Source organism: Haliotis asinina, chromosome 4, assembly GCF_037392515.1.
Source record: "Haliotis asinina isolate JCU_RB_2024 chromosome 4, JCU_Hal_asi_v2, whole genome shotgun sequence".
NCBI classification, from domain to species: Eukaryota; Metazoa; Mollusca; class Gastropoda; order Lepetellida; family Haliotidae; genus Haliotis; species Haliotis asinina.
This window is the reverse complement of record NC_090283.1, coordinates 35,300,591-35,324,276: the sequence shown is the minus strand read 5'-3', so window position 1 is coordinate 35,324,276 and position 23,686 is coordinate 35,300,591. Positions and strand designations below refer to the sequence as shown.

Here is a 23,686-nt window from a genome sequence, read left to right as displayed (position 1 = left end):
TGTTCTTCTATGCTTCATTCCTGCTTCATGTTTCTGCTTAGATATATGTAATATCAAGTTCAACCGTCCTATACACTCCTCACTGAGACTGATGGTTAAAATAGCAGTACCGGCTATATAATATTAATGTTGTCGTATAACATCCTCGCTATGCCTGATGGCCAGAATATATAGTTGCACCGGCTGATTCAGCAGACATTGTTGTTGTATCTATGTAGTGTCATCGTATAGCATCCTCGATATGCCCAAAGACGATAATAACAATGTATGGTTGTAACGGTTAACTCAGGAGGCATTGTCGTTGTATCTTATATAATGTCGTCCTATAACATCCTCGGTATGGCCATTTTATATAGCTGTACGGCTCGCTCCGCAGACACTGCTTACATCACGGGCAGAGAGCAGTCATAATATACAACTGTAGGTTAAGAACTATCAACATAATAATGGACTATCGAGAAGCCGTCAATATCATAGAAAGAGTATAGCACCATGTCTCCCGGATGGCACTACAATGGTCCTCAACCTATACCGTATCAGCATGACACCAAACATAGCCCATCTTATTGATGCCACATTGATTAGCATCACAAACAGTCTTAAAGCTACCATCATTATACTTTTGTTTGACCTTATAATCCATTACGTTTTCACTTGAAAGGAAACTTGTAAATCGGATAGGATATTTGAGTGTCCCGTGTTGGGATCAAACGTCTGCACTGAACAACACTGTATTGAGCTGGTGCTCTTTTCACCGGTTTATAACCAGTCATCATTGTTACAAGACTGATGTCGCGCCGCAATTACAAACATTGCATCGTTTTTATTGAGTAGCCATCGTAAAGGTAGCAATTTTCTCTGAACTTTCACATGAAAAAGCTTCCCTGACTTTTTATTCTAATTGACTAACTGGGTATCTAATCGCTTGTTAAAATGATTGATGCAGCTCAACCGGAAGAGACCACCGGAAGTCGTCTGGCGTGTTCTGAACTTTCCCGCCATTCAATTAGACATGGCCGCACTGAGGTTTCCGGAAGTCGTTGCATCCCATAGATCACAGCGGTTCTACCGCGTGGAAAGATATAGAGGTTGCTTTAAAACACATCACAAGGGTCAGAACGCTTATCACTCATATCATTTAACGAGCGGGAACATCTCAAGAGGATACTTTAGTCAAATAACCGGCCACTGGCTCGTAAATATGGCTGATAAACAGGAACCATACGGTGAAATCGCTTCTTCCTCATTTTTCATCTATCGAGCGGAAAATGTTCAATTCATTCACATTGTTGTTTGGAAGAGATACAATATAAAAAATATCCACCAGATTTAGTGTCTGTGCCCCAGCGGCCATTAAAGCTCGGTCGACTTTCCCGCCAGCTCCAGCTATAAGAGTATTGGGATCGATAAGGGATCAACGGTCTTGTGTAATGGATCTCACATAGGTGGAAAATGCACTTTTGATGGAAACATGAGACAAGTAGCTCCAAAGATGGACATAAATCACAGGAATTGTGACGACCATCTTTTAACTGTGATCCAAGTGGCGCCAGGGAGAATTACTCATCTGCCGCTGATCTCTCTGGTGACGGCGCACGAGAGTGTTGTGAGACGGGGAGGGGAGGGATACAGCGAATCAGCCTGACAGCCCAGCGGCTGGCATAAGCTGCCCCGGGTAGCAAGCAGACAGTAATTCTTAATAACGTTTTTTCATTGATCTCGATAATGAAGTGATTCCGCATCTTAAGCCTATCGAACCAAATCCTCCAAACCCCAGTTCATGCGCAATGACGTTAACTGTTTCCCCAGCCTGTCCCTTGTCTTATATCCGCTCACATTATTGACCATTATCTGTTATGAACAAATACTCATTCGATATGTTTCATACCAGAAGGAAGTGTTTTCATTGATAACCAGATTTAGGCACTATATCAACAAAACATTAATGCAAAATAGGAGTTTTGTTTTCTCTTGTAAGGCGCCAAATAATCATGATGGTCTGATCCAATCGTCGTAATGTGTTCCCTTCAATACATTGATAGAGGGCAATAGTATGTAACCGTAAAATCCAACCTTACTAAGTCACTTACTCAAGCCATGAAAGTATATTTAAATGTATCACGCACCCTAACTTGGGTGACTTACTCATGCCAAACAAAACCGTATACATGTATATGCTACAGAACAGATCGTGAAAAAAATGACGAAAAATGTCTGTCGTTTCGTGAAGTGAGGTCAACCGTTTCGCGTCATTTATAATCAATATACTTCAGTCATTTCATGAAATTTCATTTCATCTGTATGTGTTGAACAGGAGTTTGTGAGGTGTGGCTGCTCTGGACAAAGCAAGTGTCAAATAAAGAGATGCTTTAAAACCAATTTGCCACAGTAGCTGCCACAGTAGCTTCAACTGTTCAAACAAGTGGAGCTGAAATTGGATCCACATTTGTAGATTAAGTTATTAAGTGAAATTTTATAAAATGATTGAAGTATATTGATTGATTATAAACTTTGTTGATAGTTAGAGACGAGGTGGTGGAACACCAACATCCGGTCTGGTCTGACAGTGAGAGACGAGGTGGTGGAACACCAACATCCGGACATGGTGGTGGAACATCCGGTATAGTCTGATAGAGATAAATTAATGATTCAGCGACCATTCCCCACAAAGGGAGTTCGGATGAATACGACAGGGATGAACATGTTCTCGTATTATTTCCAAATATGTCTTATCATCCAATAAATACCTGGTTTACAAAATGTAGATATTGCAGCCTATATTACAGACGTCGGTGCACGAGACGTGCATGCCACACCACCATATATCATCCGTTGCTGAATGCCTAGGACCTCCTCATGACATCATAGTAAGGTGCGTCGTCTCGCTTCCAAACATCAAAGAGCGATAACTTCAAAGACTCTGATACTGTTTTGAGTTAATGAACCAACGCGCATTTCATTTCCCTCGGGGATGTGATTTTACCAATAACAGCTTATTTCTAAAAGCAATCAAATTTGCTGGGACTATGTGTTAACCAAGAGTTAACGAGCAGGGCATAGTTTACAAAACAGACGGATAAATGAAAAATGACGTTTGAAGACATTTCACTCTTACTGATAGCGTTATTAAATGAGAAAAGAAAAACAATTTCTAGGCGCATACGTATCTCTGAGCAATGGTGATAATTGTGAATGCTGTAGATATTCGACATTAGAATTGAATGGTAATCTGTTCGTATACTGTTGACGATACAACTGACAACATGAAACTATAACACTAAACTACTTGGTAGTTAGCTATATGAATGCACCTAATCAAGAATTAATTACTGTATGTGAAGTGGTGAGTTTGACTGTGTTAATGAATCATGTATACATCCACACGTGTGGTATTCTTCAGCATGTTGTATATACTGCTAGCCCACACCGTTATCAATACAGCATACACAAACTGACGGGGCTCCTTATCCAATCAGTTATCATGCGACAATTAAATAAATCATTATACCGTAAATGAGTGTCCGCCATTTTCATAATTAATTGACAAGGTTTTAAACTTCCTCCGTTAACCTTGGTTATTGCCGAAATCAATCTGTACAGGAGGCAGTGTGGGCCTCCTGTTGTTGATGAGGGCGTGAGGTGACCTGAGTCGTGTGGATGTGCTCCACTCACTCATACATGCCCACCTCATACAAATCACGGTAAATCAAAACACACTGACAATGAGTGAGTCACCATTTGTGTCACATGACCTAGGCCATGTTGACCTGACCTTAAACACACGTGCCTTTACGTGGATGGCACTTTGCTCATACTTCAATAGCATTTGGATGTAAACGCGACACGCAAAGTCTTTTTTCAGTGTGTAGGTAAAGCATACCGGTTGTTTTCCTACCAGGAGATAACGTTCAAGGGATGATTCAAATATACACTTAGCAGTAAATGTAAGGGTAGTAGATGTCAGCTGTGTATGAGACCTTGGGGGACACTCACCTGTGACAAGTGGACACGGTAAACACACCTTGCAATCAATCTCGTAACTGAATATGAACAGTAATAATGGTTCTCGTTTTTCTCCCCAGTAATGTCCTGTTTTGCCATGTCGATTATAATTTTATACACTTACCCGAGACTAGCGATAAATATAGCGATGTACATATTTGTATATTGTGTATAGGATATAAAACTGCACAAACTGTCCCGCCTTAAAAAGCTTTTTCATTGTAATCCATGTCATGCTGCTTGAGCGAGAAGTTTAGTACCGGTAGCCGAACACAGTAGTAAGTTCAACCTAATTTGTGTTCACGGAAGAGCAGTTAACAAAAATACGTGGACATGGTCAATAAATAACTATGTTATACTTGTAAGTAATCGGGATTTAGGCTTAATACAAATGCGCTGACTTGTGAAAATTTGAACACTAACCTTATCTTCAGTAAGTCTAATGTGAATGTGAACATAACGTAATTCTCTACTAATGCAGTGTATTTATCTGTTGTCGTGGAAACTGTTCCTAGTATACTGCAGCTGGTGACTCATCAGAGAAGTCGTGTCAGACACAGGTCCTAAAAGTATTATATTTAAGCATAGTATTTTCCTTAACGATATGTGTCACACGTGGTATGTGTCACACGTGGATATTTAGAAGACACGAGCACTGGCTTTGATAATACAATATGCATAATAACTACCACTCATGTATGCCATATAATGACTTGCAGAGCACATATACCATTATACTCCGACAATCCATATTGAGCTGCATAGACGGACTTATTCAGCGCTGGTGAGAGTGGGCGCTATATAGGTAATTGATAGGGTCTTTGGAGAGATTGTCTGCTGTCGTGATATGATGAAAACCCTCAGTCTCGTAAATGGAAGATGTATTTTTTTTATTTCCAGTGAACAAAGGCCATGTGTGTAAGTAAAGAACACTTATTCCCCTTTGTGTGTTTTCTGCTAATCAATCAAATCGAATAGATTCAGTCTAGACACAGTTTGGGCTGTATTAGTAGGCAGAATTCAACAATGAATCATCGGTTGTAGATGAGAAGGCGAACAATGGACAGACTATCCAGTCGTGGCGAGACGACGCGTGTTCATCTTACAACACGGTGTGCGCAGTAAACGTAGGATGCACTCGTCACTGCTATGACAACGTCCATAGGAAACTAGGTGCTGAGTCCTTGTTTGAGATGAGCTGACATGTCGATCAAAAGCAGTCGTCACTGTTATCCTCGCATACAGGATTTGTATGCATAACACACTCTGTACATACCTAAGACAAGTATGGAAGTGTATTAGTTCCAGAGTCCTGAATTTTCAAGATTATTTAAAAAGTAACCCTTCATTTAAATGTGCAGAAGATTTGTCCATTAGTTTGTTGGGCATTTTGTATATCATCTTTAATTGAAAATATATTAGCTCTTGAGTCAAAGAATTCATCGGTGTTATGAAAATAAGCAACCAGTATGCTGACTAACATTGGACTTGTTAGGTGTGTGTATACTCTCCCCAAAAGACACGCATCGGAGTATTTTCACAAATTTTATCTGCTAAGTTGAACGTGAGATAACACATGTAATTCTGGATCATTTGCATCACTATTTCTCAGTTAAAGGGGTGATAGGTCATTTTGTGCATTAAATACATTCCTGCCATATCCTTCTCTGCTAATGTTAATGTTTTGATGTTCTCAAACAACCCTTCTGTCATCAGAAATGTAGCAATGTTTATCTATCATACTGTAAAGCACCGCCATTCATATATGGGTGCAAGCAAGTGATGTTGTATTATGGGCCGATGGCCTTCATACATTCTGTGAGTAACGAATTGATGTACAGCTTGTAAAAAGTCCAATAAGTGAAGGCGTTCGCTCCCAGTTGTGCTTTGTCTACAATATTTGTTGTGGCCATTTTGGGGTGTCGGTTGACGTTCGCGTACGCGTCGGCCAAGGCCATCCCAAGAATGGGGTGTGAGGCCGTGCGACTTAGAAGGCCATGATCCAAGCACTTTAGAGTTCTTCGCGCTGAATATACTGAATAGCGGCCTGAGCTGTGGGAGTCCTGGCCTGGAACAAGCCCCGTTGGCAGTCAGTGATCTGAAGCATGTGAATCCTTACAATTTCGTTTCTGTACCAAATAGCATCTAAATTGCCCTGACGGTGCACTCAGATTTCTGCGTGTAGGATATGGCTCACCACATAATGACACTTTCACCACTATATCGGTCAACCTAGGCAACACTATTCTGGGACAAACGTTCATTTCGACGTCGATAGGCACATACTCATCACAACCATACACACCGCCTGTTGAATCGAACGTTTTTGCACCACCCGACCCGTCGACGTCGGGCCAAAATAGGGTCTTTTGGTTCGAAGTCTAGTTTCTGGTAAAGGATAATGAAAGGTTTGTGCCGACATTCCCCTCAAACCAGGCACTGCAGTTGCAGTTCCAGTTCCAGTTACTGCGACAGATGAATTCCGCGAATGAAGTACCTGGATGCATCAAGCCTGTGCTGAAGTCGTAATCCGATGTCTACCATTTCGATGCCGATCTTGCGTAGAATAGGTTTGTTAGGTTCCATAAACGTCTGATGGTTCTCTGGTGGACATTGATTTGACGTGCAATGGCAAATTGAGACTCTCCACCTTCAAGACGTCCCATGGCAATGTTTCGAGTAAGTCGATAACTATTTTCTTTCATTTAGCTGAAAAATGCCAATGACCGTCTTCGGGCAAAACGCTTATCTAGACAGTGTCCTCAGAACTGCACGTGCATATTGTGAACCACTTATTATCCGTGGCATTTTCATGCAAACTGATACTTTCTTGTGCTGTGCATTCGTTTCATGTGCACTTACCAGGATCATAATTGTCGAAATTATAACCCATGAAAGCTAACTTTTTGGGAGAGTATATTTGTTTAATCTATATCGAATTCGGATAATAAGACAAAATCACTAAAAGATTGGCATATTTACCCTCTACAAGCATTGTACAGAAGATGAACCTGCTGGCGTTATGTGGGCCAGGGGATGATGTCCTCCACAATTATTGTACAGAGGATGGACCTCTTGCCGTTACATGGAGCAGGGGATCTAATCCTCCAGGGAGCAGGGGATATTTTCAGGTGCACCTACTGCGATTAAGAAGAAAAGAATGACATCAAGGAATACTTTTATCTGGAAACAGATCTGTTCCTACAGTTTCTCTTGAAACTCTCATATGAGGTGTCAGTTGCATGCAGTACGTACGTACATACATAGTATGTGTGGCTGCATGTAGATGCATGACCCACTGACAGTGGGTGTATGTACATTCACAACGTACTGACAACAGTGGGTGTACGTACATGCATTGCCTACTGACAACAGTGGCTGTATGTACATTCCGACGTACTGACAACAGTGGGTGTATGTGCATTCACGACGTACTGACAACAGTGGGTGTACGTACATGCATTGCCTACTGACAACAGTGGGTGTATGTACATTCCGACGTACTGACAACAGTGGGTGTATGTGCATTCACGACGTACTGACAACAGTGGGTGTACGTACATGCATTGCCTACTGACAACAGTGGGTGTATGTACATTCCGACGTACTGACAACAGTGGGTGTATGTACAATCACGACATACTGACAACAGTGGGTGTATGCAGGTCCGTTGTGGAGTATGTAGGCTACATGCCTCAGCTGGGGCTGTGGGACATTTACCAGGGCGAATCAGTGCTAATAATGGTTCTTCGGATATTTCTTTTTTCACGGACATGAACGGCATTGTTTTCTTCGGTGAAATTAAACTTTGTTTCTTGATGCTATCACGACTGAAAATAATACCATATCTGCCACGTTCTGGCACTGGTGTTGTTGATGTGAGGAGCTGCGTTAAATCAGCGCCTGCAGCGTGAACATGGACATTCCGTGACAAAACATACTCTTTAATTAAGTTCGTTTTATACACTTAATGTGCAAGTCAGACCATCACAGAATTCGATCTCTACAACAGTCATCGTAGGCTCACGTTGACAGACACATGTGTACTTATGTGTGCAGGAATAAGTGTGTGTGTACACGAATAAGTATCTATGTACACGTGTGTGTCCGACTCTCTTCATGTATATATGTGTCTGTGCAAGTGTACATGTACAATGAATGAATGATTTTTCTTTCAATAACTGTGGAGAGTGGGGTATGTTCGTTGCTCTGCTAACACAACATACTTACAGATGTATTATAAAGAAAAATTGTTTTACAAAACCAGATATTTACATTCTGGTGAGAAATAAGCCGCTGTCTAAGGATCACCATCTACAGATGACTGACTGTACATACAGCAGTGATCGCAGGCTCCAGGAGCTAATGTCACTTGAGACACGTCCTTTTAATGCAGTCCAAGTGTCAAGGCTCATACTCTCTACAGTAGGGATTATGCCACCCAGTGATGTCACAATTTGACTTCGCCATCTGCACAGCTTTCGTTCCACATCTACTTGTCCAGGCTTTGTGTGTGAAACTGGTGGTCACAAAGTAATCTCTTGCATCCGCAAATGCTGCGCCATATATTATTTTGTGTTTTATTATACCATTGCATTCATCATTGTCCAGGTATTATACAGTAGTTGGTTTCACAAGTGTACACAGGTCTGGTAAGGATGTTGTATAGAATGCACACATTTTAAAGTCTATTTGGAGCAAGTTAACTGTGGAATCCACAGTCAAAGGGACGTAACTGGCATTTCGAAGACGGACGATGTCTTTGTTGTGTGCATGCATGCACAAATCTCTCTCTGTTTCTCTCTCTGTCTCCCCTCTCTCTCTCTCTCTCTCTCTCTCTCTCTGTGTGTGTGTGTGTGTGTGTGTGTGATATGTAGTCCTGCTGCACGTAAAATCAATATTCTCCCTCGCCATTTCTCCGGTGACCCAGTCTACATACCATATGCTACAAGTAGTGACCCAGTCTACATACCATGCTACAAGTAGTGACCCAGTCTACATACCATGCTACAAGTAGTGACCCAGTCTACATACCATGCTACAAGTAGTGACCCAGTCTACATACCATGCTACAAGTAGTGACCCAGTCTACATACCATGCTACAAGTAGTGACCAAGGTGACTATGCTTGTCTTAAGAGACGACTAACGGGATCCGGTGGTCGGGAAAGCAGACTTGGCTGACAAATGTCATCGGGTTCCAACTGCGCAGCTCGTGCTGTTGATCACAGGGTTGTCTGGTCCATACGCGATTAGTTACAGACCGCCGCCATATACCCGTAATATTGTTAGGTGCGGCGTGAAACTCAACTCACTCATTCACCATGGACACAAAGCACATCATCCTGGTGGATGTACATGGCCACCATATAGCAGCAACTACGTAAAACACAGACCTGGAACATTAACCCAGCATATGTTCATGGACACGCCAATCAGTACCACAAATGATGAATGAAAAAGTAAGACGTCTACAGCTGAGTGGACAGACGGACGTAAATGTCCACATGCTGCCTCTCGACTGACGAATTAGTACATGCAAGAAGTTGTTGGTGTCAGAGCACGTTATGTTTGGGAAGAATCAAGGTTCACTTTGGACCTCCTAGACAGCCACAACAGAGGCTGAAGCAATGGGCGTTCCTACGCCGTTAACGTTAGACACAGTGATCGTTTTGGATCTGTGTGGTGTAATGGTGTAGGTAGGATAACTGCCTTCACACGGCATTAGAGGATTTGTCAGTGGACAGTACCACCATGACAACTTTCATCTGAGCTCTGGCGTCGGCATCCTTTATTTCAGGACAACAACGCAGGAGTACACAGGGTGGTGATTTTACGGAGTACCTTCAACAGGAAACATAACCACGTCACCACGGCCAGCACAATGTCCATGCTTGCCACCCACTGAACATGTCCGGGGTCACCTTGGACTTCTTGGTTCTCAACCAACTTGGCACTGCCCTGCAGGACAATATAGGATGGAATGAACCGAGTGGGTACTGAAAATGTGATTAGAAGCATGCCTCATTTAATGTCTGGGGAAATGCTCCAGGCAGATTCACGAGATATTAGTAACATTTGTGCCGTTCCCGGCAAACGACATTACGAACAGTAGGGCGCTTTTTGGCCAATCATCTAACAAAATTGACTTTCAACGACTGATGCAAATCTCAGTCCCTGTTGCTCTGTTGAACTATATATTTATCTCACTAAAGAAATAACAGTTGTGACACATTTATATTGAACATCCAATATTTTCTCAATGATAGAGTATTGGCCCAATGGAGATTCAAGGTTACGTCCTGGCAGCTCGTGCTTGTTGTGAAACTCGGTGGATATGGTAAACTGCCTGTGAGCATACCTCTGTTACATCAGCACTCACTGGTTTGCCAGTTCAAGACTTGTCAGTCAGGAGAATCTTCCCTCGAACCTTTCAGTAAAATACTACTGGAATAAAGTAAATGTGCGTTATATGATGTAATGACATTTTAATGCAAAAAGACAGCAACATGATTTGTTGTGTTTTCCTTAATCATCACCGTTTAACTGTCGACAGGGTGATATCAAAATCTGTATAATCTGACACAAGGCATTGGACAAGCCATTGAAGAGATATATTGTCAAAAGTCAGTTCTCAAGTTCAGTATCGTGTGTGTCCACCAGTGGCGTTCAGAACGACGCCGCACAGACGGCACTATGCGATTGAAGTAAACTTGGTGAATGTTGTTCGAGGTCTGAACCAACACTTATCCCAATTCAGCTAGTGTCGATGGCCAATTCATACCATAACGCTGTCGCCGTCTGAGCTGTCCAGATGAAATATCGACACGTCACTGAAGAAAACACCGTCCCAACCTTGTCCCCTATACCGTAGATACTGTTTGCATCAGACAAGACATTCTTGTTGGTGACGTTGAAGCAAAATTGCAGGCCGTCGTTGTGCTCCCTCCATCCTGGAACTGATTGTACGTAAGCCTAGAATGGTCCCCGCGGTCAAACTGGCAGTCTGGAATCGACACATAGGATGGGTCAGCCGAATGTGGTTGTCTCCTGACTTCACTCGTGGAGTCTCGTGTTCCTATTAAGTTGAAAACGTCTCTATAGAGATGAAATCCTGTTCCGATTGACATCTTAAGATGTTTAGCCACTTCATTTTGGGCCATTCCAGTCTCCAGCATCCCCACGGCGGCGAGACGCTGATTATCTGTAAGTCGTGGAATGGCGTATGTGCAGTTTGGGTTGAAATTAACTTGCTGTCCACAAGATCAGTGTGTGAACTTACGATGTCATAAAGCATGTAAATGTTTGTAAGTTCATTGTGCACAAAGAGCACGAGCCACGAGTTATGTGACATACAATTTTCATGGCAAGTGCTTTGTTACATGTTTCTTTTTATCACTTTATAAATACCGGTATCTTTTATGCTAGACACGGTTATTTTTTTCTGTTAGTATCCTAAATGGACATCCAAAAAAGGCCAAGGAAACTGCACATCTGAGTTGACTTTCGTTTTTCATCTGAAGCAATATTACCTAGCAAGATGAACTGTAGGGGCTGCTGTCGCTTGGTCAGGGAATATTTCTCCTTTTTTTCTTCACAATGCGGCTAGATTTATGACATTCAGAATTCGAAAAGAATTAGATTATGCATAGTCTGACAGGTGTCTTAGTTGTCTCATCTGAAAATATCGATCAATTTGACCCGTTCTAATTTCAGATACAGTAGGGATCGGATGGGTGCAAATATAGTTCTTAACCCGGTATTCATTAAACCAAATTGTATTGTTTACATCAAAAAAGAAAGAAAACAAACAAAACAAAACACAAAAAACAAACGAAAAGAACCAAAACGAAGATAGATTAATTTTCACTAACTATAGTCAAGTGGCAGACGCTTAGGTAACCACATCATCACTATAGTTCAGTAGGAGACGTTCATCTCGATAGTTCAGAGGCAGACTCCTTAGGTATAGCACATCACCTCTATAGTTCAGTAGAAGACGCTGAGGTATAGCACATCACCTCTATAGTTCAGTAGAAGACGCTAAGGGATGGCACATGACCTCTATAGTTCAGTAGAAGACGCTAAGGGATGGCACATCACCTCTATAGTTCAGTAGAAGACGCTAAGGGATGGCACATGACCTCTATAGTTCAGTAGAAGACGCTAAGGGATGGCACATGACCTCTATAGTTCAGTAGAAGACGCTAAGGGATGGCACATGACCTCTATAGTTCAGTAGAAGACGCTAAGGGATGGCACATGACCTCTATAGTTCAGTAGAAGACGCTAAGGGATGGCACATGACCTCTATAGTTCAGTAGAAGACGCTAAGGGATGGCACATGACCTCTATAGTTCAGTAGAAGACGCTAAGGGATGGCACATCACCTCTATAGTTCAGTAGAACACGCTAAGGCATGGCACATGACCTCTATAGTTCAGTAGAAGACGCTAAGGGATGGCACATGACCTCTATAGTTCAGTAGAAGACGCTAAGGCATGGCACATGACCTCTATAGTTCAGTAGAAGACGCTAAGGGATGGCACATGACCTCTATAGTTCAGTAGAAGACGCTAAGGTATGGCACATGACCTCTATAGTTCAGTAGAAGACGCTAAGGGATGGCACATGACCTCTATAGTTCAGTAGAAGACGCTAAGGGATGGCACATCACCTCTATAGTTCAGTAGAAGACGCTAAGGGATGGCACATGACCTCTATAGTTCAGTAGAAGACGCTAAGGCATGGCACATGACCTCTATAGTTCAGTAGAAGACGCTAAGGCATGGCACATGACCTCTATAGTTCGGTAGAAGACGCTAAGGCATGGCACATGACCTCTATAGTTCAGTAGAAGACGCTAAGGCATGGCACATCACCTCTATAGTTCAGTAGAAGACGCTAAGGCATAGCACATGACCTCTATAGTTCAGTAGAAGACGCTAAGGGATGGCACATGACCTCTATAGTTCAGTAGAAGACGCTAAGGGATGGCACATGACCTCTATAGTTCAGTAGAAGACGCTAAGGGATGGCACATGACCTCTATAGTTCAGTAGAAGACGCTAAGGTATGGCACATCTCCTCTATAGTTCAGTAGAAGACGTTTAGGTATGGCATTATCAACAATGAATAAATATTTGTTACATTAAATGATATGAATCACGTACCAACATTGTACTGTTCGTAGTTGTCGCTTGATTATAGATCACGGGGGTTACTCTTTCATAATAATTGCGTTCGTGTTTTGAAGGACATGTCGATTAAAATAGAATACATGGGTTTGATGTTGACTTGTGTACACCTCATAAGCTGAGCTGGGGGCAAAGTCCAAAGTACGCGGAATATTACCCTTACTGTGCAGAAAACAGATACGAGACTTAAGTCACGGACAGTAGGTACCATTTCTACATCACCTTAGCTATGTTGGTATCTACCTATCAGCATTGTACCTCATTAGGTACACCACTATAATTATACACTGCATCGTATTATGCGTAGTGGGATAATATTTGTAGGATAACATCTTTTTGAGTGTGTTGATGTTTTCACTATGTGTTATTAGGTGTTGTGGTGTATTCATTATACGTTGTCATTTTACAAGATATCATATTTAAGACGATCAAATTAGGCATGTTTACGTTAATCGTTATGTTTAGGTTTAAGGTAGATCTACATCTGTTTGTTAGTTTACCTCTAAGAGCGACGGTATTTCTAATACGTTGCATACACTAAGAAAACTATACACGACTGTCAAAAAGGGTAAATGTAATTTTTCTTACATAACCTTATAATGTCTGTTTTACAGGTTTATTCTCACTAGTCATCAATATTCCTTAATTCCCTTCCTACAAATATATAAACTGAGAAATTACTGCCAGGCGCCCAAAATCTGATGTTCCCGTCTTTCCAGATTTTATCCAATGTGCGTTTCAGTAACGACATGAGCCCCTCGGCAGTATCTTTTGGGGCAAGTCTCTTCTAGCAGCATTTCTTCCTAGCATGAATATCATTTGTAGTGACTTGTAAGGAATCTTGCAAGACACAAAAACACTTTTCGACCAATGCTTCAAACACAATCATCACTTGAAAGGAAAAATGAACAATTCAGTAAAATGTATTCTAGACAGTTTAATAGCCAATCCGGCGAATTGTGCTTTCTCGATTATTGCAAGGGCAACTGTAAAACATGTTAAAGGTACTAAAGACAACTCCATCTTAAAGTCAGCCGAATATCTACAAGTCTGTGTATAGATCTACAGATATAACACGGTTGAGTTTTGGGGGTGAAACTCAAGGACAAATTCACAAAACAAGTCCCAAATCTATTTCGTAACCTTTTGATTGGTGGCACCAATATATGTTTTGCTCCACACGAGGTCATTCACATGTTAGAAATGTATTGTACATAACAGTTGTAGCTGTGCGGGTCAGGACTGTGCAGATTGCGGTGCAAGGGAGCAAACTCTAACATCCAGAACGGAAGTTTGATTCAAAGATGGCGTCTGCCTTATTTCGAAGTGGCCTTACGGCTGAAAGATTAGCTGTCCAGCATGCCGCACGGGTAAGTTTCCACTAAAGAATCTTTCAGGGCATTATTCATTTAAGTACAAACAAAATAGTGATTATTGTTTTGCATGTACGTAGTGTTTTACTGGCGCTTTTTGTCTTAATCGACTCTGCTGAAACAAGTTTGACATTGCAATGTCAATGCCTGTATCCCTTGATTGTGCATACATATCTCGAGTATTACCCGTCACACGATTGTTTACGTTACACTCACTATTAGTAGTTGCAAACACTGACGGGTTTTTGCAAGTATTGCATGCGTCATGTCGTATTGGTAGGGAATCGTGATCTCCGCTATCACGATAATTCATGTTTGTTTTGGATCAAGTGCAATATAGCATCTCAGTGACACAAGACTGACACTGGATCCCCAAGAAGGAAACGATCATATTAAAATAAGTATATTCACAACAAAAATGCATATAATACAAATGGTGCCCAGAGCAATTCTTACAATCTAACAGCAAAGGTAATGCAGACTCGACTAATCATAGCTTAGACTGGATAGAGGAAGACTCAATTGTTTTACCAGTTCCTATTCATTATTTCGTGTCTTGCAGGCAGGATAATCAAAGCCATTACTTCTGAGTCTTATGACTTGTCTCTTCTTGCCAACTATACAACCGGCAGACGTATGTGAGAGTAACCAATTGGTAGTGATGTCCTGAATCATCTTGCTAGTGTTCAAGCTTGTGAATCAAGTTCCTATTAACTTAACATGAACACTACAGATATACCATCTAACTTCATGTTTAATTACAAAACTTCTATAATGTTAGATTATTCATCGTAATGACATTAGATCTGATTTCGGAACAGATCAATTACTTTCCCTCACATACCACACCTGTTTCCATGGGAACGATATCAGCTGATAGGAAAAGAACTCATTGAAAACACTGATTGAGCTAACATTCATTCAGTTGAATATTGGGCTCCGAATATTGAAATTGGAGTCAGGAATCAGGATATGATGTAATGTGCATTTAATTGTTTTAAAATGCCATTAATTGGTTCAAGGTTAAATGTCACTCTTTAATACATTTGTAGTATGAAAAAGGTCGAATTCAAAAGTTCTAAGTGTATATAACATCACAGACCAAATCCTGGCAGTGGTCATGGAGGTTGTTTGATTGTATTGATAATAAAGATAAAGAAACCCTTTCATACAATGTAATTAGATGATGGAAATATTGGACACTAGATGTTTGAAATTAAAGTATTATCAGAAATGAAAAAAAAGTTTCTAGGCTGTTACTCTGTATCCCTAAAATTTACAAAACTACATATAGGATATTTCAACATAACTCACTTTGGCCCAACTGGGCATTCAGTGGAATGTATAAGACTATATCAAGAAAAGCATGTTTACAGTGTATGAAAGTCCTACAAAAAGACAGAAAGCCCACAGGGCTGATAACTAAAAAATGTTGCCGGCTCTGTTAACATGTAACCAGCCCTGTATTAAATATAGGAAATTGAGATATTGTGTTAAAAGAAAGTAATTAATGAATAACTTGTATTGAGGTAAACTTAAAGGTGTGCAAAAGCAAGTTTAATAAAACCATGACTTGGTAGTTACTGTTTTTTCATTTAGTGTCACGGCCATCAGAAAAGAACGACATTATTCATAGCCTGAAAGCATTCTCTATACAGTCACATTTAGTGTTAGATAAATGGGTAGGCTGATCTGCGGAAGCTACAGTTTGATTGATCATGAACTATACAGACATGATCTAATTACCACAATATTTCCCGTAGTCAGTGACATGGGAAAATATATACCCTTGGAAAATGTATTGGCCCACAGGACTGCCTACAAAATAAAGTCGTAAGCCTGCCATGTAATTAGCAAGCAGCGGACCGTCAGGCAGATGCTATTTCATCCACTGATGTTTACTGATAAAATTGGACAAAACTTAGAAACAATACAACTACTGCTGAAAACAATAGATCACCTGGCTCACCTGCAAATGGGGCACAAAGGGCCATTTCAAAAAATATTTTTTTTGCTTTTTCACATGAGTTGAATATGTGTCATATATTGCTTAACATCTTCTGTGTCTTTCTTTCTTAAAGTTTCTGTTGAGATGTGTAAATGAGTATGATACATGACAGCCATAGAGAAGCATCGTATTACATGCCTCAAACTCTATAGGCAGCATGACCACCCGAGGATCGACAGGACTGGTTTATGGATATTATGAGAAAACTGTTATGTACTTCTACACTTTAATTCCCCAAAGTTATTATCATACATATAGAGAGTACTGAACTCATGAATGGCATCAGCATCTGACTTGCTTTGGCTTGTTAGATGCCAAACTTCACTTGTTTCATAAATATGGTATTACACAGGACATAGTTTAGTATTATGTTTATTACTCACCCAACATTAGCAAAATAGTATCGAGCAAAGTACTTCGTTCCTGAGAATTCAATGAGTGTGGTGACTCTCAGGTTTCCACGAGTCAAGCAAGGTCTAATACTATTGTGACAGAGGTATTGGCATTGTGACATCATAACTTTGATGTCCTTTGTAATGCAGTATCATCGCACACAAATATATTATGTTACCTATCTCCCTACCACTGCAACAATACTGAGGCCGAACTTAGTTTAATGAATATTTCATACTTTCACATATAAACAGCATAAATTTTAGAGATAAACATGATAAAGGTGAAAAGATAGTTTTTTCCTATAAACTAAATCTCAAGCCTTGTAAAGCACTTACTCATATTCTTCTTTCTTGTAAAAATACATGTGGTTTTGAAAAGATTTTGTCTGAAGATGAAATTGCTTTGTTAACAGGTAATGTGTGTAGCTAATGGTGGTGCACACGGTCAGCAGAAACGCCACCTATCAGTCCATGAATACATGAGCTTTGGCCTATTGCGAGAGGCAGGAGTAGCAGTACCATCCTTCAGGGTTGCGCAGACAGCAGATCAGGCATATGACTTTGCCAAGGAGTTGGGTGAGCACCATACATGTTACTAGATGTAGCAAACATCACATGGGACGTTGCCCTGTCAGTGATTAGGCAGTCACAAGTGATTCCCTCTCAGGTAGTTGCTTGTATGCATGTAATGAAGGACATGTATCCTCTACTGATATTCAGGAGCATAAATAAGAACCTCATCCTAGGGACACAGGCAATTCATGGTAAAGCCACCAGTAAACCTTATGTTTTTGTATGTGGCGCCTATCGTTTCATAACTTCTGCAAGACTCACTTGTATATGACTCTAGTATCTATTTAAGAAATATAACCTAACTTATGTCTCTAAGTGCAGTGCCATGTGTGTAATGAGACAATCTTATCTAGGTGTGATTTGTTTAGGTGTCCCATGCTCAGGCCTCATTGCAACCCTGCATGCTTGATTCCACTTGGTACTTGTGAACTGTAGTCATTTGAAAAACATTCCATTGTCTCAATGCATTTTCAATTTCCTGCTGTAGTACCCACAGTTCGCCATTTTCTCTGTTTGAGTTTCTCACTCACTCTGGATGGGGAACATGAGTTCAGGGGTTGGATTGCTGGGCTTGGCTTGATCTGTCACCTCGAGGCACCACTAGCTTGAGGTCCAGAGGCCTTGGCCACCTTGGGAAGGGAGAGCTCCCACCATTCCGTCTCTCGGTGCTTATACAGGACTCTTTGAGGACACCTGGTGTTCTGGTCCCTGCGCCCCCTTTCCCCTTGAGAGCAAAGGAGCCAGTTTCATCTGTGCTACCTCCTGTCACCTGGTCCTGGTATGTTGTCGGTTTCCAGAGCAGAGAGTGTCTAGGGCTCTTCCCATCCCTTGCAGTCTGAAGCAAGGGTTGGGTTTTGGGTCTTCTCATTGAGAATGTAGGGGAGATTATATCTCGGCAACCCTCTCAGATGCAGCTCCGCATTCTGCCTAATTGATTCAGGATGCAGACCTTATTGGCACTTCCAACTTCCATTTTGGCAGAATGTGATGTTTCTGGAAGCTCACCAGTCATTCAGAAGGCTGCACAGCAACGACCTTTTTCAAGGATTCTAAGGCTTTGCTAGTGTAAGACTTAGCAAATTGCTGCAGTTACCAAATAATTGTGCCTCACGGGAAAAAGGGATAGGCAAGGAAATTACCGATGTTTTGCGAGTGAAAATCGATGGAAGGGAGATAACTCTAAATCTGTTTACTTTGTGTTGTCTGCAAAATGGCGATTTGCCTCGCATTCAACAGAAGTGCTTCAAACAGTTCAAAATTAAAATTCATGTGTTAGGTAAGATAAATACGTTGTTCACTGGTCCCTCGGGGGGGCATGGGTTCATGTACCTATGGCCCCCTCACGACCAGTGAACAACTTATATTGAAACATAAGACCTAGTTAGGGCTTGCAAGTTCCGACTGCACAGTCCCGTTGAAACCTAAAACACAATCCACAGGTTAAGATGGCTTGTTGTCACCAAGACAGTGTAGTCAGAAAGAGCTATTATACAGATACAATTATGAAAATTAAAGTCACATGCAACCAGAAAATCAAACATAATTAAAACACATTTATCACTTATTCATGACATATAATATACATTGCTGCTTTTAAAAAAACAAATAAACAAAATTATAAGCGTACAATCGCGATTCAAAAGTGCAATATTTTGTACTTGGGCTTACTTTCCCCGAAACGAAGCCCTCGGGAGACCGAACCCAGTCATAGCGGGTGGATATGCACTCAAGTGTAACGATGGCTCCCGATTGGCTGTTTCATTGCTGATATGCTGAGGGTTCGTTGTGTGTACAGAAAGATGATCTGTTTGATGGGCATTTTAGAAGTATAGCCAGTCACAAGAAAGTAAAATTCTTTATGGATAGCAACTTCTTTTTGTGTACTTGATGCGTTGTTTCAGTATGGATTCATATACTGTTGTCAAACAAAATCATATACACTAAAAGAAGTTGTTATCCATGAAGAATGTATATAGAGATGTTGGGTTTGGAAAATACATGTTCTCTGAATTTGCGCTCGATCCAATAAAAAATCATGTCAATAGAGATGGTAAACTACTGCGCGCCTGGAATCTGTCATTCGTCCAAGTACAAAGGAGTTTGCACCAGTTTCCGTCAGATCCAGTCATTCGAAAAAAATGAATGTAGTTTGTTTGCAACCCACAGACATAAAAACATGTCATGTGTATCACACGTGCCTAATTACATAATGTGGCAGACACGGGACTCGGGTGCACGGGTCATAAATCAACTTATTTTCTTAATGTCGTATAGTCTGATAGGTGTTAAGTTCAAATTGCATGTGGTCAATGATTGAAGCTGTGTATTGCATATTGTCTTTAGCAGACAGGCAGACATATAGGTGTGAATGAACCAAACACTGAGCTTTCTCTGTGACAGAGACTGCTTACCACAATCAACAAGTTGTTTTACGTAACGAGTAGATTATTTACTTGTTTGTGTACACAACCAACATTAGACTACTGCTCACGACCTCAGATGCTGGGTATGCATACTGTTTCAAGCTCCGCGATCCTATTCACTGCGCATGCGTTATGGAAGCAGTGCAGCACAGCTGTTGATACCAGTTTTCCCCCCAGCGCTGGGGGAATTCAGTGAAACGTTTGAACTCCTATTTTGCGGGCTTTTTTTCATTGCTTTTTTTTTCAACTTTATAGGTTGAATTGGCATTTTTTATGATTTGTTTCGGTAAGTGCATACCGAAAGGTACCAGAATCGGCAAAGTTGTGTTTTACGTTGCATGTGACCTTTAACAATAATCTGAGTGATATATGGGATATGTATATGTACACAATAACCATGACAGGACACCTGGCCTGTACGATATATGTGGCTAAGGGAAATGGGGTATGACTGCGTGCTGGATGATCATACTTGTCCTTATGAGGTTAGCGCAAACAGAATGTCAATACACCCAGTAGGTTAGCAGACAATTTTTTCAAACAAATCACATAAGCAAGTTACAATTCTAAACACACAAAGGACTTTGCTTAAATTAATTACTGAGGAAAGTATTTTACAATGAGTACATGTGATTTGTTCTTGCCATCAAGTGCACTTTTTGACAGTTACAGGTGAGTGACACATTTTGCCAGTTTGGCACAACAGGAACAAATGATGACAGTGACCCAAACACTTGATTTGTATTTTGATATATCAAAATTAAATAATAATGTATTAACTTAAAAACTGCACACAATTACTTTTCCTCCTAACAACATAACTATACATTGGAACCTAATACAAGAAAACCTAGTAGCAGTTTGGAAGCAACCTGGGATTTTACCTAAAACACAATCCTGAGGTTAAAATGGCTTTTCACCTAGATAGTGCAGGCAAAATGGGGAAGATTTTGAGCTTGGGGGTCCCACGCTCCCTCTTACGTGTCATGTGACAACATAGCCCCAGGAGCAACCCAAAATGTAGGTATGATACCCATGGCATCAGTGCCTTGATCCCCAAAACGTTATCAGATAACTGGTAAAGAGCGAGATATTGGGTTACTTGTACACGGGCACGAGACAAAATATCTCGTGGCAATGGCATAGATTGATGCTCATGATGTTGATCACTGGATTGTCTGTTCCAGACTTGAGTATTTACAGACCATTGCCATATAGCATAAAGCTAAACTCATTCACTCACTCACTCTAAGGCACATGTCCATTCTCAGGTTGTTCAACTTCATTGGGCTACTGCACGACCATGACAAACATCCAGCAGGATTGCAGATCCCTTTCCTGTGGATTTAGTCCAAGTTTTGGATTTTCTGCAAGCTCATTTCATAGGCTTAGCGGCTTCAATATTTCTGTTCACTGATTTATTTAGCAAAGGAGTGATGATATGGGCTTAGGTGCTTACATGGTTGGCCACACATGCATGGCATGGAGGTAACTCAATGTGGTGGGGGCCATATAATAGGTAAAAAGAGGCTTTTTATTTATTGTACTGTGTATTATTAAAACATGGCTTTTTGAGCTACAGAAAATGCATATATGTACCCCAAGGATGATTCTCTTCAAAGAACTGGAAACCTCTACAAGTTTATCTACATTTCTTTCGTGATGCCTGAGCAATTATATTTTTGCTTTACAGGTCTGCTGGTCATATTTTTTCAAGAATAAAAAAAATATAGAAATGAACTTTTCCCACTCAACAAAAAAAATCCTAATGTTTTTATTTGCCAAAACTGTAAAGTTACAAGTAAATTCCTTTTAGCTTGCTTTTTTACCCTTATACACTTCATAAAATGCCAAAGGTAAAAACTTTTAGTATTTAAAAGGAATATTACTTTGCCTGAGTTTTTGTTGGTTTTTTCCCTCCTGCCTTTAGGTTTTCTAAGGACAAAAATTTGTAAAAGGAAAGGAAAGAATGGTCTGGCCTGACTAAATCTTGCATTCAGATGCAATGCCATGGTGTTGTAAATGTACACCTCAGTCATCAGTCAATGACAGCAACATTCAAATGATTGATGAGTTCCCATATTTTTGCTGCTAGTTTAATGACAGTGTTGTTTCAGGCCATGTTGCTGGATCACCTGATGTCGTACTGAAGGCTCAAGTGTTGGCAGGTGGAAGGGGTAAAGGATCATGGGACAGTGGACTCAAGGGAGGAGTTAAACTGGTGTTTTCGTAAGGACACTATTTCCATGAATGTGTTTTGTGGATAGTGTTTTTGTAAGGACCACCTACATGGTCAATGAAACAATGTTTTATTATGAATGCATTTTTTTAATTGCTTATTTGTGATTGATGAAATGCTGTACACATTATCCTTATTCTACAGTCAACAGAACTTTTTCTTCAGTGTAATTAAATGAGTGATTTTGAGAAAACTGAATTGCAGTTAAGAATGTATATCTTTTTGCAAATTTATGTGTTTTGATCTGTTATTTTCAGGGCTGATGAAGCAAAGGATTTGGCATCGAAGATGTTGAACCACAAGCTGTTTACAAAACAGACTGGGAGTGAGGGGAGATTATGCTCCAATGTAATGGTGGCAGAAAGACTGTACTCAAGAAGAGAATTCTACTTTGCCATTACCATGGAGAGAAGTTTTGGGGTATTTTGTCCTTGAAAAATACTGTGGCATGCCAGTGTTCCTAATTCATTCATGTATATGGATTGTGAAATTCATTAGGAGCCTTACCTAAGGTGGCAATGAAGTGGCTTGTGATAGTCTGTACCAGTGGCGCTAATCTGAAACAAGCAAACAAACAATTTGTTGTCAGTTTGCACATGTCGTGTTAAGCATTCTCTCAAAATGTGCACCATGCGTATCTGCTCTGTTTTTTAATCTCTCATAGAAATCTTGCAAACTTCATTTGTGAAATTTTATGTAGGATTGAAATGATCTGAATTTTTGTCTTGATTTTCAGTGTGAAGAGTTTCCAACCCTGTTTCGTTTATGCTAAGCTTATTAGCTACTTGTGTTTTCCCCCTCGACCAGTGAAGATTAACTGTCATGTATTTCCAGGGCCCAGTGCTGGTTGGCAGTTCCCAGGGAGGTATGAGTATTGAAGATGTCGCCAAAGACAACCCTGCTGCTATTCTCAAGAGTGCAGTTGATATTTCATCTGGTCTGTCAAAGGAACAAGCAGTCAAAATGGCAGCAGATATGGGTTTTAGTGACCAGTGTGTTGACGAGGTTAGTCATTCAGCATGTTCAAAGTTAAAGTAAGCTGTGTCTATTTTGCTGTGAGAATTTTATGTTCCGTAAGTTGAAGGATTCTGAACTTGTACATCATATAGATCTGCCGTTACAGGGACTACGTTGATTATTTTTCCTAAACCTGACTTGTGCTTATTATGCTGATTTCATTCTTCTATGCAAATGATAGTGGAACATTCAATTCTCTTGTAGTTCCCATGAAGAGGATGTAAAAGGTCATTCACCCATGAGTTGCCTCCCTTGAAGACTCTCCTACCCAAACACATGCCTAACCATGCTTGTCACTCTCTTCTTTATCGCCCTAGTGGATGGTTTGGGGAGCATGAGGGTCTCTAGATGGCACTATATCCTTTTGTTTTTATCTCTTTATCCAAATTTAACTGTGTATGGTTTTTGGTTTTTAATTACCTTTATTGTGTGTAGGATATTGTCAATTATTTTTTGTGTG

At 40.6% G+C, this 23,686-nt stretch overlaps 1 protein-coding gene across 2 annotated transcripts in view; it reads left to right on the top strand.

Moving 5' to 3' along the window:
- Window positions 1-23,686, top strand: part of LOC137281515 (succinate--CoA ligase [ADP-forming] subunit beta, mitochondrial-like) — an 81,760-nt gene that overhangs the window by 34,719 nt on the left and 23,355 nt on the right. For both annotated transcript variants that reach the window (XM_067812783.1, XM_067812782.1), the window contains exons 2-6: window positions 14,420-14,568; window positions 17,388-17,550; window positions 22,088-22,199; window positions 22,467-22,629; window positions 23,044-23,214. In XM_067812783.1, coding sequence (XP_067668884.1) covers window positions 14,503-14,568; window positions 17,388-17,550; window positions 22,088-22,199; window positions 22,467-22,629; window positions 23,044-23,214 — 675 coding nt within the window. In that variant the 5' untranslated portion in view covers window positions 14,420-14,502. The remainder of the gene's footprint in view (window positions 1-14,419; window positions 14,569-17,387; window positions 17,551-22,087; window positions 22,200-22,466; window positions 22,630-23,043; window positions 23,215-23,686) is intronic.